This window comes from Capricornis sumatraensis, chromosome 13 (assembly GCF_032405125.1).
Source record: "Capricornis sumatraensis isolate serow.1 chromosome 13, serow.2, whole genome shotgun sequence".
Lineage (NCBI taxonomy): Eukaryota > Metazoa > Chordata > Mammalia > Artiodactyla > Bovidae > Capricornis > Capricornis sumatraensis.
Window position 1 is genome coordinate 31,115,716 of NC_091081.1, and position 23,420 is coordinate 31,139,135.

General features: G+C 39.4%; 1 protein-coding gene across 1 annotated transcript in view; it reads right to left on the minus strand.

Annotated features, from left to right (window-relative positions):
- The window catches only part of CRYBG1 (crystallin beta-gamma domain containing 1), a 228,456-nt gene that overhangs the window by 11,045 nt on the left and 193,991 nt on the right, over nucleotides 1–23,420 (minus strand). Inside the window, exons 9-17 of the mRNA XM_068984914.1 lie at nucleotides 17,379–17,505; nucleotides 15,159–15,194; nucleotides 14,313–14,470; nucleotides 13,296–13,422; nucleotides 13,059–13,204; nucleotides 4,605–4,731; nucleotides 4,373–4,405; nucleotides 3,105–3,217; nucleotides 1,987–2,116 (exon numbers count right to left, since the gene is read on the minus strand). Of these exons, the coding sequence (XP_068841015.1) occupies nucleotides 1,987–2,116; nucleotides 3,105–3,217; nucleotides 4,373–4,405; nucleotides 4,605–4,731; nucleotides 13,059–13,204; nucleotides 13,296–13,422; nucleotides 14,313–14,470; nucleotides 15,159–15,194; nucleotides 17,379–17,505 (997 nt within the window). The remainder of the gene's footprint in view (nucleotides 1–1,986; nucleotides 2,117–3,104; nucleotides 3,218–4,372; nucleotides 4,406–4,604; nucleotides 4,732–13,058; nucleotides 13,205–13,295; nucleotides 13,423–14,312; nucleotides 14,471–15,158; nucleotides 15,195–17,378; nucleotides 17,506–23,420) is intronic.

Genomic DNA, 23,420 nt, shown 5'->3' on the forward strand with positions numbered 1-23,420 from the left:
TAGGAATAATTGTTAGGAAGAAGGAAAAAACAAGATGGGAGCCCCATGTTCAGATGATCACTTAAAAAGGACAACAGCACAGAAGTCCACTGATTTTCAGAAAAGTTGGCTGTTGATGCTTGTTTTTCAAATCACAGATCTTTATGACCCTAGACTAAGCTCCAATGATAATAATCCTAAAATCATAAAACGATACATCAAAAATTCTCCAGCTTAAAAGTTTTGTGCCAGGGGTATGGTTTCTTACTGCTTCGTTTATGTGCTGTGCCTTGATGTGTAGAAAGACCAATAAACAGAACAGATCTGTGCAGAGGTGGTCTATATGGTCTTGGAATTATGTAAAACTTAGAAGGAGAACTGTAGCAGTATTACTACTTTGTACTCTCACTGCACTTTTGTCTGAGATGACATGCCAAAACATACCAAGCACTCTAATTTAGTGACAACCACCTAACGATTTTGATTATGTCACAGTTAAAACATATGTTCTTAGTAGGTGTAAAATGTACATTTCACCATAATCAAAACTTAAAAGAATATCAGTGCCAAAAATTATGTGAGCATATATGTACTAAGTTCTGGCTGAAGGAAAACATTGGAAAGCTTTACATCTGAAGTGGGTTTGTTTTTATTATTTTTAACAATATCTGTAGGTAGCTCTTAGAACTCCAGGCAGGTTAAATATCCAGTTTTTAGGTTTTTTGTTATTTGTAAGTTAATGAATCTTACCACATCATCCCATATTCCACTCCTACTATTTTCACATCTCAAAAAAGGTCAACATTTTTGTTATATGAAAGGGCGGGAGGAGATGAGAAAAAGCCAACTCACACATATGTTCTTTCTACCTTTAACACTAAAATCACCAACTGGAAGCTTTTTATCAGCTACCAAATACTAACATGTTTCCCAAACTGTCAGACCCCAGACTTTTAACATCTGAACATTATCTTATAGTTTTGTTCTATTGAATATTGCTTTGTGTCAAAATTAAAGATTTCTGGTCAAAAAGGAGCACTATAATCTGGATTAGACATACATGATAAACTGGGGGAAGTAATTTGATTACAAATCTCTAAAACAACAGAATAAATAGATTTTAAAACTATAAGGCATTTCTGCAAATCAATAATGACAGAAAACTAAAGAGCTGGGAAAAGGATATAAGTAGGCAATTCACTGAGCAGAAACCCAAGTGACTAGTAACTAACAATGAGATAATACTGTCTACCCCATTCTTTCAAAGTGACAAAAGTTAGAATGTCAGAATACTCAGTAATTGCAATGATACCGGAAATAGGAACCCACACGCACTGCCGGCCACAATGTAAAGTGGTGGAATTGGGTAGTACTTAGTGAAATTGCATACTCGTGCACATGAAATCCAGTAAATCCCCCTGTAATCTATGTTCCCCAAAGACTCCCTCTCAGGGTGATCCATTATGCTGTATGTACATCTGGTTATTGACTACGTATTGTATGTACATATTACATCATGTACACACATTAGACTCTACATGTACATACAGCATAATGGATGACTCAAACATTTTTAATGTAAGTAGTTATGTTTATAACACAATGAGAACTATAGCATAATACTGTATATAAAATAAAAGCCTCTATACATATTTTTATAAAACATACATTTTATAAGAATATCCAAGCTGTACCCCAAACACATTAGAATGGGTGCCTGTAAAGGGAATGGTCTAGACATAGGGGTCAGGTATGAAATGGAAAAACAAGCCAGAGGGCCTTGAACTAGCCCATGAGAGTGCACCGGGACTGACCCAACACTGCCTGCTCCTCAAGTCTGAGAAAACAGCAAATGAAACCAATTTACATTTTAAAGATCTTCAAAGAGACTATGTAATTATTTTTTTCTGCCTCCAAATTGTCCATGAGGACGTCTGCCTGCTGGCGCCCTTGCTCTGACTCAGCTTTGTATCTCTGTTAGCACTGTATTCACCCTGATGTACTTACAACATCTATAAAACGAAGAGACTTGAAAGTTGCTCCAGGTTGGCATCCCATTGCAGACAGCGAAGGATAGTGGCCTTCCTCCAACACGTACTGATTACCAGAGAAGTTTTCTCCATCATATGCAACCCAGCTACAAAGGGAAAACCACACACATGTACAGTGTATAATCTGAGTCTTCCTGGTCTAGAAGTCTGATTTTTAGAGGTAACCTGCCATTCAATAAACACAATGCTTCTTATGGCTAATGGTGTTCTCTCTTCAAAAATATCTGGATATATTTACTGCATTTCATCTTGTAGCAAATGAATAATCATAGCAACTTTGTATTTGGGAAATAAACTTGTTTTTCTCCATGAAGTGATTCATGCTTTCCCCTTTCCACCTTCCAGCATTCCTTGCTCCTCTCATGGTGCCACCATTCTACTACAGGCCAAGGTGGTCTCGCCAAGCCCTTGAAGCTTCTCATACACTAATCCTCAGTGTATGATTAAAGGCATTACTAACACTTTTATTATTATTATTTGACTTAATTCTTCATCACCTTTTGCATAGATTGCTCTAAAGGCTTCCTGATCCCTTCTCCTGGCTTGGACTCCTTGTTTGTGCTGTCCTGTGTATCCTGTGGTGTCTGTCTAAGCTCACATGCTGAGGGAAGTCATCATCTGAGTCCACCCTCCCTGTCCAAAGTCACTTCCCCAAATACAGAGACCACCCAGCTAGTGAGGGCAGTGTGCCCCTCATCAGCACTCCAGTCCAGCCATGCACTTGCCTCACATTCAGAATGCCTACCCTCCTCCTACCCACCTGTAAACAAATCTACCTTGGGATGAGCCTTGGAGATGACCTAGAATCCCTTGACAGATGACAGGAGAGACCTACAGTGCAAAGAACCTGGTCCCAATCCCACTGCACAACGAGGGGATGATGTTGAACTTCTCCCGCCCACACTGATTGATGCCTGTGTCCTCTGACGTCCAGCACCCAGTGCTCTAAAGTATACTTCAGTACTCACTATTTGGTGGTTTTATAGTGCCAAGCATCTACAGGTATATTTATGTGCTGGTATGAATCCTGTTTCCCACACTGATTGGGCTCTTCCAGTCCATTGTTTTGCTTACCTGCCTCCTAGAACTCTACAAGACTTCGTAGAGAATGAATCATCAATTTGACTTATTGTTTCTCCAAAACATTGACTGCAACCTTGAAAGTGTGGTTCTGAAAACAGGTGAATCTTTGAAAAAAGTAAACAGAAACAAGTAAAATTATATTCCTAAATATATTCATTCAGCCTTTGAAATGACCAAACACGGCCTGTTAACTTTTGTTACAGTAAACTGGTATGAATTTTATAAATCCTTTAATTTTCTGTATCTATATTAATGATTAATTAGAAGTATTTTGGCTGCACCATTCACAACTGTTTAATTCAGAGTCATCAAAGGACAGTCCAACAATAGAGGCACCTTTCTACAGAACATCCTACCCTGTCCTAACAAGCTGTGAGGCATTTTAAAGCTTTATTGTGGCCAAAAGTAATTGTTGACAGGTCTAACATTTATAAGAAACTATATTTTGGAAACATGTAGTGCAGTTTTCCTCCCTCAGTGGAAGTCACCTGCTGACTTGTTAGACTCTGTGTATGCCAATAAAGGAAGCTACAGTCGCGTTTGTGACTCTGTAATTACGGCTGTCTGAACACTTACATTAAAAAGTCTTAAATAAGGAAATTAACACTTCAGTTGATGTAGAGAGTCAGCACTCCAAAGGCTTAAGTGAGAGACCATGTAAAAGAAGCCATATAAAATGTCTAATGCAGACACAGCAAATTTGAAAATATATTTTATTGTTTACCACAATAACTATATGCTATTGTTTGAAATACTAATCCCAGTATATTAATATAAGTAATCCACTGTAATGATATAAAATTTAACTTTACATATAAAAACATTTTATAAGAAGTATTTAGATATGGGTCAGTGTTATCAATTAAGCCTTGCGTGATCAGTTGCTCAGTCATGTCTGACTCTTTCTGACCCTATGGACTGTAGCCCATCAGGCTTCTCTGTCCATGGGATTTTCCAGGCAAGAATATTGGAGTGGGGTGCCATTTCCTCCTCCAAGAGATCTTCCCAACCCAGGGATCAAACCCAACTCCCTGCATCTCTTGCACTGGCAGGCAGATTCTTTACCACTGAGCCACCTGGGAAGACCCCTAATTAAGCCTTACTGTAAACTTAAATCTAATTTTAAAATACAGTTATGCTTTCAGGCATAAAAATGGGTAAAACTAACTATGTCCCTAAATGTATTATGTTTTACACATAAATTCAGCTTTTCAATGGAAGGTTTCTAATTATGAAAAACAGAGAATTTGTTAAATTACCTGATTTCGTCTCCTTGGGCCAGTGAAAGAATCCTAAGAATGTTTAAAGGGAAAAGAAAAGGAAATGAGTAGGGTAGACATCTTGAAAGTTTTTTCTCTAGATCATTAACAATTACCATTAAAAATAACCTCAGGATAGTTTCTATAATAAAATGTTTCATGAACCAGAAGCACACATTAATGGAATCCAAAATTCAGGCAAATGTTCTCATAGAAAAATATAACTCCTTACCAAACATATGGGTTGAACAGAGGAGATCTTACAGTTTTTGCCTCCCCAGTCCTCGAAGCTGGTATAGAAACCTTTATCCAGGATGTACTGTTCTCCTGTGAAGTCAGGATTCTCATAGGCTACCCATCTAAAGAAACAAAAGCACTGACTCATTATAGTTCATAGTCTACATCTGTAATAAAGCACACATTCGGGCAAATATGTATCATAGAGCAACTTTCTTTTGTTTTACTAATTAGTAATCTTAATTTTTCTTGCTCTCCATTAATCTTTTAGGAGCAGATAATTTGTAGGACAAATCAAAGTGGCAAGAAAAAGAATATCTTTGCATGAACCTTTTGATGTTCTCGCTTACCAAATCCTATTCCCTGAGAAAGCTCCAATAAGATTACTTCTCTATATTTCTGATTCTAAGGAGACAGTTTGGACTTTCAAGAAATAACCTGTAAAAACTCTTCTAATAAACAACTAAGGATTCTTTAATGTTGATAACAAAAAGTTATCTTTCCAGAAAGATATTACAGAAGTTCTGTCTCTTTATTACACAGCAAATCACACTGTGGGTGGGTGGGGGAAGCTGACAGAAAAAAAAAATGCTTTAAATAATCATAAAATAGCTAAATAATGAACATTTTGTTTCAATCAGGATTTCCAACATAACACAAGTACATAAAAAGCAAAACTGAGCAAACTCTCAGGAAAACTAAGAAACAATCTCCTGGAATGTTTTCACATTTTTTATCTTTTTAATGATCCACACTCAGAGAGGAAAGTCAACAAAACCACCTTATTGATGCTGTTTCCTATCCAAAGATAAAGTCCTTGAAGGGAAAAAGAGTTTTTCAATTCTGTTATATCCAAGAGATACTCAATGTTTCCCCCTCAGTTAATTCACTGCCCTGCACTGGTCCTCTCACAGCTTAAAGGAATAATACCTTTATGCCTATGATACTTTCCGAAACACTTTTTACATCTGTTATCACATTTATTCTTCTACAAAAGAGAACAAACTTGACTCCACATTGAATCTGTTCCTTTAGCTCTAACCTTTGTGCTCTGTTGCCCACGCTTAGTCATGCTGGTGCGGCACCTCCATAAAGGAATGTTGCTTATACACTGAAATATACATCATAGTTGATTCTCAAGACTCTGACCTTTAAAGGTGTAACACTTTCCCATTCATATAGAGAGAAACAGCTCTAGAACAGAAACGTATAGTTGTCTTGTGGAGGCTTATAGGAACACTGTGACTGGACCTACATGGATAGCTGCCAACAAAGGGTTGCAGTACCAAGACATGTGCAGCAATCCGCCACGCCTCCTTCCCTTTTAGAGTAAAAGCAGCCTGAATTCTAACTTGGTGATGGTTCTTTGGGACAAAGATGGCCCACCATCTTCTAGGTCTGCTAGCTTTCTAGATAGAGTAGCTATTCCTTGCCCTAATGCCTTGTCTGTCAATTAACTGGCCTGTTGTGTGGCGAGCAGTGTGAGCCTGGAGTCAGTAACAGGGAGGGACTGTTTTTCACATGTTACAGAAAGGAAAACCTAAAGACACAGAAAAAAAATTATTCATTTAACAGACAGGTCATTTACCATGTGTGCTGGGATACTAGGAACGCAAGGTGAAAAAGACAAGATTCTTGCCCTCAAAAGTTCAGAGATGGGTAAGAAGTATCACGTGGAATTATTTGTTGCTGTTTGTTCTGAATGGGATGTGACCTGTCCAAGGTGACACAATCAGTTAGTGGCCAAGGATGAATGAACCCTTGTCCAAGGCTCCTGAGGCTCACCAGGTCTGATTTCTTGACCTGAACTGCCGCCTACCCTGTAAAGTATATTTTCATTTACTATTCTACTTAATACAGCCCACATGCTTCTCAATTAGAACAGATTATAACTTATCTAAAGGGCTTGACTTAAAAACTCAAGTACAGTTATTACTTGGAAATAAACAGCCATCAAAGAGAACACTGCAAAAACCTCAAGTGATAATTAGTTATGACAGCTAACATCTGGACTCACTTCTGGCCATCTGAATGGAGAAACTGCTATAAGCACTAATCACAGTCTATTTCAGAAAATACTGCTCTCCCACTTCAGAAGCTCATTAAGCCATTTTTTTTTTCATTAAGCAATTTTAAAATTGTATTCTCCAACACTGAGATGAAGGATTAGGAGGCTGGTTCTAAATATGGTCATGACATTAACTTTCAGATAACTTTAAAGAGATCCCTTAACCTTTGTACAAGTCTGTATTTTCATTTTTAAGTAAGGGCATTGACCAGGATCCCAGTGCTGACAGGGTAAGGCTGTATAGCTCATGGGTGCCTGAATGTGTGGCCTCTGTTCACACAGCCGTTGGCTTAGTCATGAAGAGAAAAAAACAGAGGGATCGCAGAATGCTGCAACAGAGGAGGAATTTCCACAGAGCAAGAAAATCTACTTTACAAAAGCCAGGACCTAAAAAGAAATCAAAGAGGTTACGACATATCACAAAAAGTTCTCCTGACAAGGCTCTGGGTCCATAGCAAGTTAGAGAGGCACAGAAGGTTAGAGGGTCAAGAGGCTTAGAGTCCTTTTTGCTTGACTTTGACTTTTAAGGTTTGAAAGGAAAACAGCCAGTGAGGAGGGAAAGACAGAAAACTCAGGAGACAAGTCGAGCAAGCTCTGAAAGACACTTCAGCCAGTGCTTTTGTTGGTGTTTGTTTAACAAGTGTGGGTACTGTACTTCCCTATAAAACTAAAATACATTACTTATAGGAAAACACCCAGTCCAGGTTCGATGCATGAGACAGGGTGCTTGGAGCTGGTGCACTGGGATGACCCAGAAGGATGGGATGGGAAGGGAGTGGGGAGGGGGGTTCAGGATGGGGAACACGTGTACACCTGTGGCAGATTCATGTCAATGTATGGGAAAACCACTACAATATTCTAAAGTAATTAGCCTCCAGTTTAAAAAAATAAATTTATTAAAAAAAAGAAAACACCCAACACTGAAGTAAACCTTTCTAACTCACTGAAGTTGAAACAGGAAACCCATTTATTAAAATGTCACTTGAATTGACAGTAGTGTTGTTTTCTTTCCAAGATGCAGCCCCAGATGAATCACCCATGAATATGGGGGTAAAAAATCCAAAATTCATTTCTGAGATGCTCTGGTATATCTATCATCTAGAGTCTATTTATAACATATACCTGAAACTGTTAGGAAGAAAACTCCTTCCTGTCCTTGCTTAAGCACATGTGAATCAACACTTCTCTGTCTACAAGATTGGAAGGGGTGGAGGGTGGGCAAGTACGAACAGATCTCAGCCTGCTGGGATCACTGCTCAGAATTTAAGGGCAGCAGTGCAAACCTGCCCTTCTGTTGAGTCAAAACAACAACACTTTTTGAAAAAAATCTGGACTCCAGAAATATTTCATTTTGCTCGTTTTTTAAAAATTAGCCCAGTTTTCACTAGTTAAGCAAGAGGACAGCGTAAGAACTAGGAAGTGATGAGTGGGGATGTGTAAAGGCAACTCTTCTGATGTTTCAACAAGAAATGAAATGTAGTTCCTAAAACCTCTTCTGCTGGATTCACGGGTGCCCTTCCTGAAGGCTGTTCTCGGTTTCAGAGTTACTAATAATGAGTTTACCACCCAGGGAATTTATTGCGCATGTGCCGCTGGCACATCTCAACCTTCCTGTCCTGCAGAGCTCAACTCCCGTGCTACCTCCTCCGAAGTCTTCCCTCTGTCCAAGCTGGAAATTCACTCCTCTCCGCTGTAGGTCCCCAGAGCACTTAATCTTTGCATCTTTTGTAGCAATAATTATGTTTTATATAAATACTATAACTTCTTTGAGGATACAATGCTTTGCACATAATAGACCTCAATAAATATTTGTCTAATGATCAACTGAGTGAAATATGAGGAAGCAGCTGGCCTTGGCAAATTGAAGCACTTCTACAACCCAGAATGTAAAAGGAAGTGGCTGCGTGTGTGTGTGCGTGCACATGCACGCCTCCTTTCAACTTCCCCCAGTAACAAAACCCAACTGCTGCCACCCAACCGAAAAGAAAAAGCCTAAGCCGGGAAATGTAACTAGAAACGACTAAAAATAGAAACATAAAAGCAACATTTTATAAAGGAAACAGATTTTAAGTAAACAAGGGCTGGGTGAAAAAGAGACTGGCTCCAGGCACAGTAATTCTACCTGTGCTCACACAATAATCTACATACATGCCCGACAGGAATCCACCCAGCATCCTTTTGCTTCCTCTGCAAGGGAGTATGACTGGGCTCTAACTAATGGACCCAACACACCTGGTGAGCATCAAAATGTTCAACTGTTTCCCCATACTGAGTTGGTCATTGTCTATTCTCCCTCTAAATAGTTTACTTTAAAGGCAGTCAAAAATACTATATAGCCACAGCAATATTTCAGATGACTTCTGAACACCATACCTTTGTCTATGGAAGATTCTAATACATTAGGGTTCCAGAACAGGACCTAGGAGAAGGCATTTCCTGCTAAGAATGGAAGCCCCAGAAGTCACTGTGTCATTCTGCCGAGATGGTGCCAGAAACAACAACCAACACAAGAATTTAACGACATGACTAACGTTAAAAGCATATTACATTGTAGATGCATCTAAAATATCCAGGGCGTCTGTGGAAAGTCTCTTGAAATACAATATAGAGTTGAGGTTAGAGTGATTCATATAGCCTATGTTACTCATGCCATAAGAACCTAATACCAAACACTTTCAACAGAACCAATGTCGATTTCATATGACCATTTAAGAATACTCTCATAACAAATGATAACTTACATCAGCCTGGACCATAAAAATAATCATATAGCTCACTTTAACAGACATCTGTTCCTGCCAATCCAATATCTGCCTCCACTCTATCTGATGTTCCTGGGGAACCCCTCAGCCCAATCATATATAACATGCCCCCATTGTACTGACCCTACGTCTCAGCTCCAGAGCTGTGCATGTATCATAGGCATGGCCTTCTCCTTGGCTACAGTAATTGGTTCAGATACATCCATATGACCTAAGTGTACAGAATCAAAGTCAAACCTGGAACCTCTGTGGGAAAGAGAAGCTTTCCACTGGAAGCAGTCAAGAACAGAAACCAGATGCTGCTGCCACAGGCCCCAGATAGAAAGTACGCTTTGTTCTTGCTGTTTAGTCACTAAGTTGTGTCCAACTATTTACGACCCCATGGACTGGAGCCCACCAGGCTCCTCTGTCCATAGGATTTTCCAGGCAAGAATACTGGAATGGGTTGCCATTTCCTACTCCAGGGGATCTTTCCAAACCAAGGATCAAACCCATATCTCTTGTGTCTCGGCAGGTGGATTCTTTATATTGCCAAGCCACCAGGGTAGAACAAATGTGACTCCATATTTAATCCATTTATTCCACCTTAGCCTTTGTGTTCTCTATTGCTTTTGCTGCAAGTTAATCACTAAAGGGATGCTGCCATAGCTTAAACATAATGGCCAACTTCTGGGAACCCTGCCTCCTACACCCAAGTGTTAACCTAGAATACTTTTTGTTGAGCTCACAGGAAATATCCTGACTAGGCCCTCCTAACTGCAGGAAAGTAAAAATTAACACATCCCTTGGGGAGTCTGTATTCCACATCCCAGGGAATAATTGCAACAATTTATTGTCCTTTTTACTGCTTCACTTCCCCTTCTATGTTCTATAAAAGAAACTAGCATCCAAACCCCAGCAAGATGGCTCTTCAGGACACAAGTTGAAGACTAGTCTCAGTCCTCTGGCTTTCCAAAAAAGTCACTATTTCTTGCCCTAATACCTCGTCTCTAGATTTTTTGGCCTATAGTATGGTGAGCAGTATGACCCTGAACTTGGTAACGAAAAGACCTGCCTAAAGTAAAGCCAGCATAGCAAAAGCCCAGTCAAGAGATGGAGATCAAGTTCTCATACAGTGTCTAAACCCCTGTACCATCAGGACTTTTCAGTTATGCATGCCAATATATTACATTTTTATCACTTATGCCATTTTAGTTTGACTTGTAGCCACTTGCATCCCAAGGAGTCTTGACTAGTCATCTTTCAATAAAAACTTACTTCAGCATTAGTAAAGGACTCAGTAGCAAATTCCAGGTATACTGAAACAGTTATTTTTTATGTTAAAAGCCCATAAATGAACCCACCTATATGGTTAATTTATAACAGAGGAGGCAATAGTATATTAATACAAAGGGGAAAAGACTCTTCAATAAATCGTACAGGGAAAATTCAACAGCTACATAGAAAAGAATCAAATTGGACTACTTTCTCACACCATATAAAAAATAAACCCAAAGTAGATTAAAGACTTACATTTAAGATCTGAAACCATAAAACTCCTAGAGGAAACAGGCAGTATGCTCTTTGACGTGTTTTAGCAATATTTTTTTGGATATGTCCCCTCAGGCAAGGGAAACAGAACAAAAATAATCAAAAGGGACTACATCAAACTACAAACTACATCGAAAAAGCTTTTTGTACATCAAAGAGAACCACCAACCAATCAAACGGCACCTGCTGAATAGGGGAAGAAATTTGCAAACAACATATCTGATAAAGGGTTAAGATCCAAAATAACAAAGGACTCATACAACTCAACACCAAAAATCAAACCACCTGATTAAAATATAGCCAGAGGACCTAAACAGACATTTTTCCAAAAGGACCTACAGTCAGCCAGTAGGCACTTGAAAATATATTCAACATAACTAATCATCAGGAAAATGCAAATCAAATTCCCAATGAGATATAGTCTCACACCTGTCAGAATGGCTACCGTCAAAAAGGCAACAAATAACAAGTGTTGGCAAGGATGTAGAGAAAAGGGAACCCTTGTGCACTGTTGGTAGGAATATAAATTGGTGCAGTAACTATGGCAAACAACATGGGTGCCTCAAAGTTAAAAATGCACTACACAATGCAGCAATTCCATTTTTGGGTATTCTTCCAAAGAAAACAAAAACACTAAGTCAGAAAGATATAAGGACCCCTCTATTCACTGCAGCATTCCATATCCAAGACATAGAAGCAACCTATATATCTAACATAGATAGATGTAGTGTGTATAGACATACACACACACAATGGAATAGTAACCCACCATAAAAAGGAATGAAATTTTGCTATTTGCACAACATGGCAGAACTGCGAGGGTATTATGCTAGGTGAAATAGACAAATACCACATATTTATATGTGGAATCTAAGAACAAAAGGAACAAACAAAACAGAAAACCGTCGTAGATACGGAGAACAGGTGGCCGCCAGAGTGGAGGGAGGTGGGAGGATGAGTGAAATAGGCGAGGGAAATTAAGAGGTACACACTTCCATTTACAAAATAAATGAGTCATAGGAATGAAACGTACAACATCAGGAATATTATCAATAATTACGTAGTATTTTGGTATGGTGACAGAAGGTAACTTAGACTTTTCATGGTGATCATTCTGAAATGCACAGAAATATTAAAGCACTATGTTGTGTACCATGAACTAACACACTGTTGTAAGTCAACTGTACTTCAAAAACAACAAACAAACTCATAGAAAAAGAGATCAGATTTGGACTTACCATGGTGATCATTCTGAAATGCACAGAAATATTAAGGCACTATGTTGTGTACCATGAACTAACATACTGTTGTAAGTCAACTGTACTTCAAAAACAACAAACAAACTCATAGAACAAGAGATCAGATTTGTGGTTACAGAGGTGGGGAGTTGGATGAAGATGATCAAAAAGTATAAACTTCCAGTTATAATATAGATAAATACTGGGGATATGATCTAGAGCATGATTAATATAATTAATTCTGCTGTGTGCTATATATGAAAATTGTTAAGAGAGTAAATCCTAAGAGTTGTCCTCACAAGGGAAACATTTTCTTCTATTTTGTATCTATGAGATGATGTTCACGGAACTTATTCTGGCACCATTTCATGATGAATATGCCATTACACTGCACATCTTAAACTTACAGAGTGCTGTATATCAACTACATCTTAATATAACGAAGAAAAAATAACAGGAAATATAATAGAGCAGGTGTAGGACCATAAGAAAATCAAATGGGACTTTGTCCCAACTTCAGGTTTCTGATGTTAAATCACTACTATTTGTGTCTGATCCTAAGAAATTCATGAGTTCTTTTCATGAAGAATGACAAGGGAAGTGAATCTGTAGATTTCATAATGCAACTCAAATTCTGCTCCAATATTATATTACATTTAAAAGATACTATATGAGAAAGATTTTAAAAAGCTGTTATAAAAATACTGTAGCAGTATTAAATGGCTAATTTAATGTTTCATTTTTGAGATATGTACTTATTGAGTGTCTACTCTGGGTCAAAGACTCCATTACTTTAACACAAATCAAAGTGAAGCTCACTATTAAAATCCCCATTGGGTTATTTCACTTACACTCCACTCAGTACATTAATAGACTGTGTCTTCACTCCGTATCCAGTCTCCTTTAAATTAGCAACAATTCCTAATACATCAATACTGGAACCTTTGGATCCAAAGTTTTTTTCACTGTACATTATCATGTGAGCATTTGAAAAATCCTGTTGAGAAAAAAAAGTTCAAAATTCAAAGACTAGCCAATTATTACTCAAAAACACCCAAGTATTACCCATTAGCTTTTCTGTAACTTACACCTAATATAGGTCGTAAAGACTGCAGTTCTCCACTGTAGCCTCCCCAGTCATTCCAGTCCTTGTATTCTCCTTCTTCAAGCAAATACTGATGACCTGTAAAGCCAGGCTTCTCATAAGCAACCCAACTACAACAGAAAGAACATGAAAGAGTAGAAATTTTCAGTAGTTAAAATATCAGTGTCACTGACAAATGTAAATAGCTATAGAGCTAGACATGGACCCATGCATTATGACTACTGGAATTCTCCCCTAGCATTTAAGAGGTTAGTAGAATGGCCTCCCTGGCGGCTCAGATGATAAAGAATCTGCCTGTGATGTAGGAGACCCGGGTTCAATCCCTGGGTCAGGAAGATTCCCCTGGAGAAGGGAATGGCAACCCACTCCAGTATTCTTGCCTGGAGAATTCCATGGACAGGGGAGCCAGGTGGGCCACAGTCCAAGGAGTCACAGAGTCAGACATGACTGAGCAACTTTCACTTCACTTCACCAAGAAATTAACCTAAGAAGTATATACCAACGTTCCTTAAAGGATTACAGGGAGGTCAGCATGTATGTGTACATGTTTGTCTAAGTGTGTTTAAGAACTGACTCAAAAGAACTTTAACAAATAAAACTGGATGAACTTTCTTCCAATAATAATTAATATATTGTATATTTTGGGCTATTTATAAGCCATTTTCAAGTGTAGACTTTAAAGAAAATATGTAAGCTCTATAAAGTACAGAATATGATCCTGAAAAATAGAAAGCAAACTAACAGTTCAATCATTTGGAGCATAATGTCAACAAACAAGATTGTAGATTTGATCAATCTAGATGGCCCAATTTATCAGCCTTGCCCAGCTGACTGATCCCAAACCAGCCCATCAAATCCAGGTCACAACTAGCTGAAGAAAACATGTTTATTCACTCCACCCTGCAATCTGGAATGCTATCTTTGGGGGAGAGAGACCATGTTTTTAATGTTATTAAAGGGAATAAAAAGGAATCCTTACAGGTCACTCCTGTCTACTTACATGCCTCGTAGAACTTTCATAGATCCCACTGATACAAAAGACAAATGTTCATCTCCAGTGGTTTCTTCTGTTTCACCTCCTTCCATGATAAACCTACACATCTCTGTTTCCAGCTCCATACATTTTCCTTCAAAGAAAGGCTTTTCATAAATAACTACCTATAATAGAAATGAGATATGCCAGTAGGTTGTAAGAAGTTAAATATCTCAATAGCTAAGCACTAAATCAGTCACTTAATATCAGTAAGTCCTGGAACACAAATTTTATAATCACATTTTTAAATTAACTAAATAAAAGTATCTTGTAATATAATTTTAAAAATCAGAATTTTTCTCCTGCTGTGGTATAGCCTAAAGCCAAGGTTCAAAAGATAGATGCACAATTGGTTTTTGTTCAATGTCTAGAACTGATATTTAGAATTTTTCTCAGGCCAAACTAATGAACCAAAGTATCGTTGTTTTAAAAATGAAACACACTGTAGATCAAACTGTGTGTCACAGATGTGCAAAGCAGAGCTAGCAGAAGGAGAATTTTAGGGTAGGGAGAACTTGTCTTGAAAAGTAAGGTTTTTCCTTTCAGACAAGTAGCAACAGGCCCTGCAGTTAGTAAATACAACTGCAAATTACAGCTTAATACAGCAGTGAGCCTTCTGAGCCATGGCTGCACACACTGTTCGTGCTAACGCGTGCGGTCAGCATCGCCTTCCACCTGAAGGGGATGGCATGTATAAGCTGGGCAACTCCTGCTGACTGCAGTTATGTCTCATGGAAGTAATACATAAAATCACGCAAGTATTATCTTCATGAAGATGGAATGGGAGTAAAATTCTTTAAAAATGTACCTTACCTTAGGATCTGTAGGGAATTCAACTTTACGGCCACCCTGAAAAGAAAAATGGTATTGTAAAACAAGTGGCTTGTCGCTGACAAGTTACCATTTGCTATTACCCATGGCAGTCTGTGATAAGCCACGGAACCACACAGAGCAACTACGTTCTGGTTTGTTTAACTGATGTGGTGACAGTTCTAAAATTGCGAAAAATGCAAGGAAGATATGAGGAACAGTCTCACAGAGGCGGTCTACAAGCTGAATCTGCATGGTATCTGTGCTTTTTAACCAAATAGGTGTTTGGTTGTTGTTTTTTAAACTCAGTAAACTTCTCCCAAAAAGGCCTATTTCTCACTTCTCTTAAAAAGCAGTCTAAGATTTTACATCTCTAGACTCAAATTCTCACAGGCAGCAACCCTCACCTCCTGTGTTTATTAACCCTGCACTGGGCTCGCCCTCCAGCAGGGATACCAGCTCCACTTTGCCCGTCTCCACCTCTTCTGGGCTTCAGCTCCCGGGTTAGCCTGTTCACGCCTATTTGCTGCCTGGCCCTGGAGGCATTTGATTTTGCAACCTCTGGCTTACAAAGCTGTTGAAGTTCACTCAAGTTCACAATATGATCTGAAGGGCTCCTCAAATAATTAGGTAAACTCTTAGATAAATTTAAAACATCCCATAGAGGATGGGTCTATGAGGGTTGCTATATGTTTAGAATAAAGAAATTTTAATCCAAAAATCTTACTAAAATCATAGAAGAGGTGTCACACAGAAGTATTAAATAAGGTAAGAGTTTAAATCAGCAGTGGGAAAGTCAGAAGGCCTTTTTTTTTTTTTTAAGGTTGTTATATATATAAGTGAAAAAGTATAACCAAAGATCTCAAATACAGCAAATGAACTATAATTATAAAGGAATGTGGCTGATTTTAATCAACAAACCAGGGCTCATACAATCAACTAAGTATCCTTTTCAAAAGGAATCCTTTTCGAATTCTGTGAACTTTACAACTCTGTAGGTCATCATTAAAAACTGCCTTCAAAACTTGAGGCAATTCTTTTACATATTCAGAAAACTTAAAAAACTGTACTCTTCGAAAGAGGATTTAATTTTAGAAAAAAAGCCCAAAATTATTTGTATGAAGACAAGCAGACATTTAGGTAATTAAGCCACAACCTGCGGCAGGAGGGATAAAATTAAGATAAAAAATTATCTTCCTAACTTTCTAATTTGTTTCAAACTGACTCAGAAGACAACCACAAAGTGGAATTTCAAGAACATGTCTGTAACAGGCGCCTCACTCATGCTGTACGTGTTTAGTGGACACCTCCTATGGCACAGCTCAACATAAGGTCAAAACAGGTGCAGCTTGGAGCCTTCCAAGGCTTAGAGTCTCGCAGAAGAAACAAAGAACCAGGCCAAATACAGGGGAAGGAAGCACGGGATTCTTCCTAAGGGGAGGGCTTTGGAGGACAACACTCACCTGGACATCTGACTCCAGGGCCCCCAATGCAGTCACCCAGCCTGGCCTCCTGTCATTACAGCAAGCTGGTCCTCAGCAAGCCCTACCCTTTCCCAGCTCTGACCTGGCTCATGCAGTCTAACTCTGACATCGCCATCTAAAATAATCCTGCTTGGTTTTTAAGATCCACCTGACTTATTGTGCTATGCTGTGCTCGGTCACTCAGTCGTGTCCAACCCTTTGCAACCCCATGAACTATAGCCCACCAGACTCTTCTGCCCATGGGGATTCTCCAGACAAGAATACTGGAGTAGGTTATCATTCTTTTCACCAGGGGATCTTCCCAACCCAGGGATTGAACCCAGGTCTCCCACATTACAGGCAGATTCTTTACCATCTGAGTCACCAGGGAAGCCCTGACTTATCGTGATGTTCTCCTAATTATCCCCTTTCTCTAACACCTACAAGCTGGACTTTGTCTGTCCTCCTGATTTAATTCTTCACTTTCTCACTTCTCACATCTGCCCTGGGCTGAGCTGTGCATACACATCAGTGCCTCTGCATGGCCAAGAACACCTATGGACTTATCCACATTTTTTTTCCATCTGTAGCAACTATCAAGTTATCCTTTCTACTATTTCTATCTAGCAATAAGTCCCATCCTCTACATATTTATCTTTTAAAACTCTGCTTTATTGCTTTAAAGTCACATCCCATAAATTATCAAAGTCAAGCAAAGAATTACTGACTCTAAGAACACATGATCAGATTCCATCGTTACCATTTTCAGTGGCCGCATGGATCCAATGTATGCCTCCTCTGTATCCCAGAAGGATAAGTCAGGGTATTCACCAGGTTCCAGGATAAAAGGGACACCCTGAAATCCAGGCTCTTCATAAATCAGCCATCTAAATAAGTACCAAGGAAGAAGCAGACAATTCATCATTTCTATCAGCGGAACACTGCACCCCACAGATGAGAGAGGACCAGAACAGGGGAGGATGTGGGTCTGGATGATGTATGGATGCACTTAGTAGAGCAAAGTTGGGCTCCAGGAGGAATAGGCCGTTATATGCATCTCTTGAGCTTTTATTTGTTTCCTTGGCTTGGCTAGCTTTGTCCACTGATTTTACTTTCTATTATGAACTATTTCAAAGTTTAAGTGTCTGTTACTTCCAAGTAATAAAAGTAGTTATCTTTTGCACTGTGTATGTATTTAGAGAGGCTCCAGCCAGGGGATTTCACACTTTAATAGGTTATATCTCATTTGTAACCAAAAATAGGATGTTCTACCTAATCATCTGTCATAGTATCAAAAATTAGGAACAGCTAACAAATATCTAGAGCTTACAAGGAATTCCATCTGATCCTTAACAACAATGCTACAAGTAAAATCTACAGTCCCCATTTTACAGGTGAAGTTAAATTGCCCAAGGCCACACAGCTACAAGTACTAAATGCAGGGCTGATTCAAGCTGACGCCAAAACCAAGCTCCTAGTCATTCTTGAACAACAGTCTTTCTCATTCCAGAGAGTGCACTGAACATAATTTCTGCTTTCACAGTCGCTCAGGATCATGACTGGGAGCATGACTTAATGCACAGAGATGTCTGTGGGGGCTCTCAAAGTCTAAAGATTGCTTGTTCCCAGGCCCAATGCTTTTTGAGTCCTTGGAATTGATTTTTATGGTTTTTCAATACCACACCCTTCTATCATGCTTGTCAGCTGTCACTTTTGCTGTGGTCAGGCAACCAGAAGCCTCACCCTCCTCTAATGTGCTAGAAACCAGGAAACCAGAAAACCATACCTCACATGAACTGTCCCTAAAGACTGTGCAGTCTTATCAATTTATTGGTTCCTTGGAGGGTTCTGGTGAAGTTGCTGTTGCTGGAGAAGTGACTTCTTTATAAAAGAGATGGTAATATACCCTCTTGACAAGCAAATGTGGAATTCTTGGTGATCACCAATTCTTTATTAGTCTTGCTAAAGCATCCTAGCTGGGCTACCTGTGCCAAGTTCCCCAGAGCACAGGCCACAAGAGGAAGCTGGCTGTAAAGGTAATCTTTTACCTACAAAATGATTCTGATTCTCCCCTCTTTGCTTTTCTCTTGTTCACAATTTTGGCCCAAGGGCACATTTTTGGTGATAGTTTCTGTTACAGATTGTCCTGGATAAATCAGTAACTTCTTTAGACTTACTAATTATACAGGGATTTATAGTCAAAATCCTACTGGAGACCTACCAACACACACATACACACACACACAATGTTGAGAGGCTGTGTGTGGTGTGTGGATGGGGGAATCAAAACTAATCCACAGTGTTAAAAGTCAGCATAATGGTCACAGAGACGACTGGGAGGCAGCAGGAAGGCAGGAACAGAAATGCAGACAGAAAACAGACTTGTGGGCCCAGTGGGGGAAGGAGGGGGCGGGACAAATTAAGAGCCTAGTGTGGACACATTCTTTCCCGTATGTAAAGTAGGTAGGTGGGAAATTGCTGTATGACACAGGGAGCTCATCGCAGTACTCTGAGACAACCTAGAGGGGTGGGATGGGGTGCGGGGCTGAGAGGGGGTGCTGAGAGGGAGGTTCAAGAGGGAGGGGACACATGTATACTTCCGGCTGATTCACGCTGTTGTAGGGCAGAGACCAACACATCATTGTAAAGGATTATTCTCCAATTAAAAATAAATTAAAAAAAGAGAATGCACTACATCTTTTTTTTGGAGCCCAAAGCTCTCAAAAGGCACATCACACACTGATTTCATGCCCTAGCTAAATAACAGCAGTTTATTATAAAGTGTGCTATTCAGCCAATAACAAGCCAAGGGCCTTGAGGTCTGACTCTTCACAAATGAACAGTCTGAATTTTTTATAAACACAGACGATGGCTCATCAACAAGTGATTCTGAGATTCCGACATGGTGCTTACTGAAGTACTCTTTCATTAAGCCTTTTCTTCTATGGTTTGCGTTCTAAGGGTATGTATTCATCTGCTACTAAACATCTCATTTTCCTTGAAGCATATAGCTTACTCATGTTAACACTTATATAAGGAAGGTAATCTGGGATAAAGAGGGCTTTGTCAAAAAACCTGAACACATAAACTGGCACACCTGAAGACTGCTGTTCTGCGAATAGTGAATTCTGAGGGCCTGCTGGGGAACTTCCTCAGTAAATGCTGAGGGCCTGCTGGGTAACTCAAATAGACATTTGTGAATGTGGGTGGACTTTGGAATCTGAAAACTCATATACAGAGTGTGATCCTTTCCTAAATTCTATTCCAACAAGATACATTACTCACAAGGGCATCAGGAGATCAACTACCTTCAGGCAGTGTTGTTTTCTTTTATTTTCTCATGTATTCAGCCTTTGCCTATATTATGAATAAACTGTATGTCTATGCTGCTGCTGCTGCTAAGTCACTTCAGTCGTGTCCGACTCTGTGCAACCCCATAGACGGTAGCCCACCAGGCTCCCTCATCCCTGGGATTCTGTAGGCAAGAATACTGAAGTGGGTTGCCATTTCCTTCTCCAATGCACGAAAGTGAAAAGTGAAAGTCAAGTCACTCCGTCGTGTCTGACTCTTAGCGACCCCATGGACTGCAGCCTACCAGGCTCCTCCATCCATGGGATTTTCCAGGCAAGAGTACTGGAGTGGGGTGCCATTGCCTTCTCCGTATGTCTATAAAGTATGAGTTTAAAAAAACAATAACAAATGTGGCTTCCCTGGTGTCAGTAGTAAAGAATCTGCCTGCTAATGCAGGAGACACAGGTTCGATCCCTGATCTGAGAAGATCCCATATGGCCGCACAGCAACTAAGCCTGTGTGCCACAACTGCTGAGCCTGTGCTCCAGAGCCCAGGAACCACAACTGCTGAGCCACGTGCCCTAGAGCCTGTGCTCTGCAACAAGAGAAGCCAGTGCAATGAGAAGCCCTGGAACCACAACTAGAGAAAAGCCTGCAAGCAACAAAGATCCAGCACAGCCATAAATAAGTGAATAAAAATATTTTTATAAAAAAAAAAGTGTATACATACAGAGGAATGCTGTTGAACTAATGTTGAACTAATAACAATGGTCATCCATACATTCATGAAAATCATTCATGTAATTACTCTTTCAGAAACACCCTCTGAATCAGACAAGAAAAACCGTTCTTATCTCGTTCACTTGCTCTTAAACCAAAAACAGTTCTTCCAGTTGGATCCTGTCTTATTCTCTAGATATGGCTGCACATGAATGTTGGCTACATATAGAAACCAAGGGGATAGTCAGAAGATTTAAATATGAATGTGCCAGCTTTGAGGTTATTCAAACAAGAGCAGGCTCTGAATCTCAAGGGGGGACTGGTACCTTTACAATGGAGAGGGGTGGGAAGCATCAGTGTAACCGAGCAATCAAACTTGGTTTGATTAACACAGCATGAGTATGTGTCCCTACCCATAGAAGTAACATCCTTGACAAAACCCTTCCATCTGCATCTGATTATACATGAAGACCTAACTGTCTGTATATAGAAATTTCAGGTGACAGAAGACCAAGTTAAATGATACCATGAAGAAGCACTCAGAAAATCCAGACTATGGCACTTACACTAAGCAGCTGACCTAAATTCTTCAAAAACATCAATGGCATGGGAAACAAAGATGGGGGTATTTAAGAGATAAAGAGAGACTTTTCAAAAAGATAGGACAACCAAATATATGAGCCTTGCTTGGATACTAATTAAAAACATCTATAAAAGACATTCCTGAAACAATGGGGAAATTTTATTTATGGACTATTGGGTAGATATCATCATGGCCATATTGAAAATTTCTCAGGTGTGATAATGGTAGCTTTGTAGGAAAATGTCATTATAGAGAGAGATGGGATGAAGCTTATAGGAATGAAGGGTCACAATACCTGCAACTTACTTTCAAGTGCTCAGAAAAAAAGATCAAGCAAACATGGCAAATGTTAACAATTACTGAATCAAAGTGGAGGGTATATGGGTGTTTGCTACCCTTTCTACTTTCGTGCTTATGTCTGAAAACTTTCATAATAAAAAGCTGGGCTTCAGTATACTCCATAAGGAAATATATGCAGTGAAATATGTTATTAATAAATAACATATTAGATAAATAAATAAATATGTTATTTATTAAATAACAATGGAAAAGAATAAGTACACATATACTCATCAATGTGGGGACTCTCAGAAACAATGTGGAGAAAAAGGAACAAGCCAGAGTTCCTTATTTTAAAAGTTTAATAACATCTTTATAAATTTCAAAAGCATTTTTATAAATTTAAAAATAGTGCAAGGACAGATACTATATGGTGACACTACAAAACAAGGGGCTGAGAAACACACAAAATTCTAGAGAGGGATCGCACATGTGGAGAAGTTCGGGGGAGGGCACAGGTGGGTTATGCTGGGTGCTGCAGCAGTGTTGGTAATGGTGAGGTTCTCAGTTGTGTGATGAGGGGCTTGTCTGATTACTAGGCTTCATAATTCACATACCTACATATATTTTAATATATCAAGTATTTCATGTTAGCATTGACCAAAGAATATGTGGCTATTAAAAAAACGTCCCTTGACTTCAGAACACCTGCATTCTAGTACCTGTTCTTCTGACAACTAATCCAACTTGATAAAGTGGCCAAAACCTGTCTTCCTTGACTAAATGATGGTGTTGGAACAGATGTTCTTTATGCTGCCTTTGAAGTCTTAAAATTCCTTAATTTTATTTATTAGAAATAGACTCAAGATAAGATACACTGTCACTTCTGCAAGGATGGGTGCTGGCATTGCCAGCTGCTTAAAGACAAATCACACTCAACACAATGTGAGAGGAAAATTTTGTTAGAAAGTTCTCATTTTCCCAAATAAGAAATTAGCAAGTAACACACTGGGTTTGATCCCTGGGTTTGGAAGATCCCTCAAGAAGGGAAAGGCTACCCACTCCAGTATTCTAGGCCGGAGAATTCCATGGACGGTATAGTCCTTGGGGTCGCAAAGAGTCGAACGCAACACTGCCACTTTCACTTCACTTCACTCTGAACGTGTGTACGTGTAGAAAAGCCTAATGCAGATTGAACAGGCCCTGGAGTAAACCTCATGGAATCTGAAGAAGCACCCCTGTGCAGCGAAGGCTTCTACTCCATCAGCTCACAGGACTGCTGCACCAACAGAGGCAGTGTCAGCTTCAATACTTGTGATCAGCTGAATTCTCCCAACCCATCAAGACTCCCCTTGGAGATCTGTAAAAGTACTACTGACCTGGTACCAAACTGACTGAGTTCAATGAGCCCAAACTCTGAACTGACATCTAAGGCAGCTTTCTATTACCCTGATGGCAATGAAGAACCAGAAAAAAAGCGTCTGCCACCATGTAAGCCCATCAAAATGTGTAAAATATGACTTATTTGTAACTACCACCTGTAAGAAGACCAGGTTAAACTCACTGTCACGGAAAGAAATGTTATTTAATGGTAGCTCGTTACGCTTCCACATAGCCCAAGCCTGAGTCATGAAATCATCTAGACATGGAGATAAAAATATGATGCGTGTGTGCGAGCTCAGTCACTCAGTCATGTCCAACTCTTTCCAATCCCCTGGACTGCAGCCTGCCAGGCTCCTCTGTCCATGGAATTTCCAGGGATGAATATTGGAGTGAGTTAGTGATATTTCTCAGCCTTAAATACCTTGAGAAAAAAGACTTATAGGTCTCTTTGATGTTGAAAAACTCAAAAGCAGCAAGAGATGAAGAAACTTTTGTTTAGATTCCACCTTTTCTTCCTAATCTCTAAATATAAAAGTGCCCAAAGCT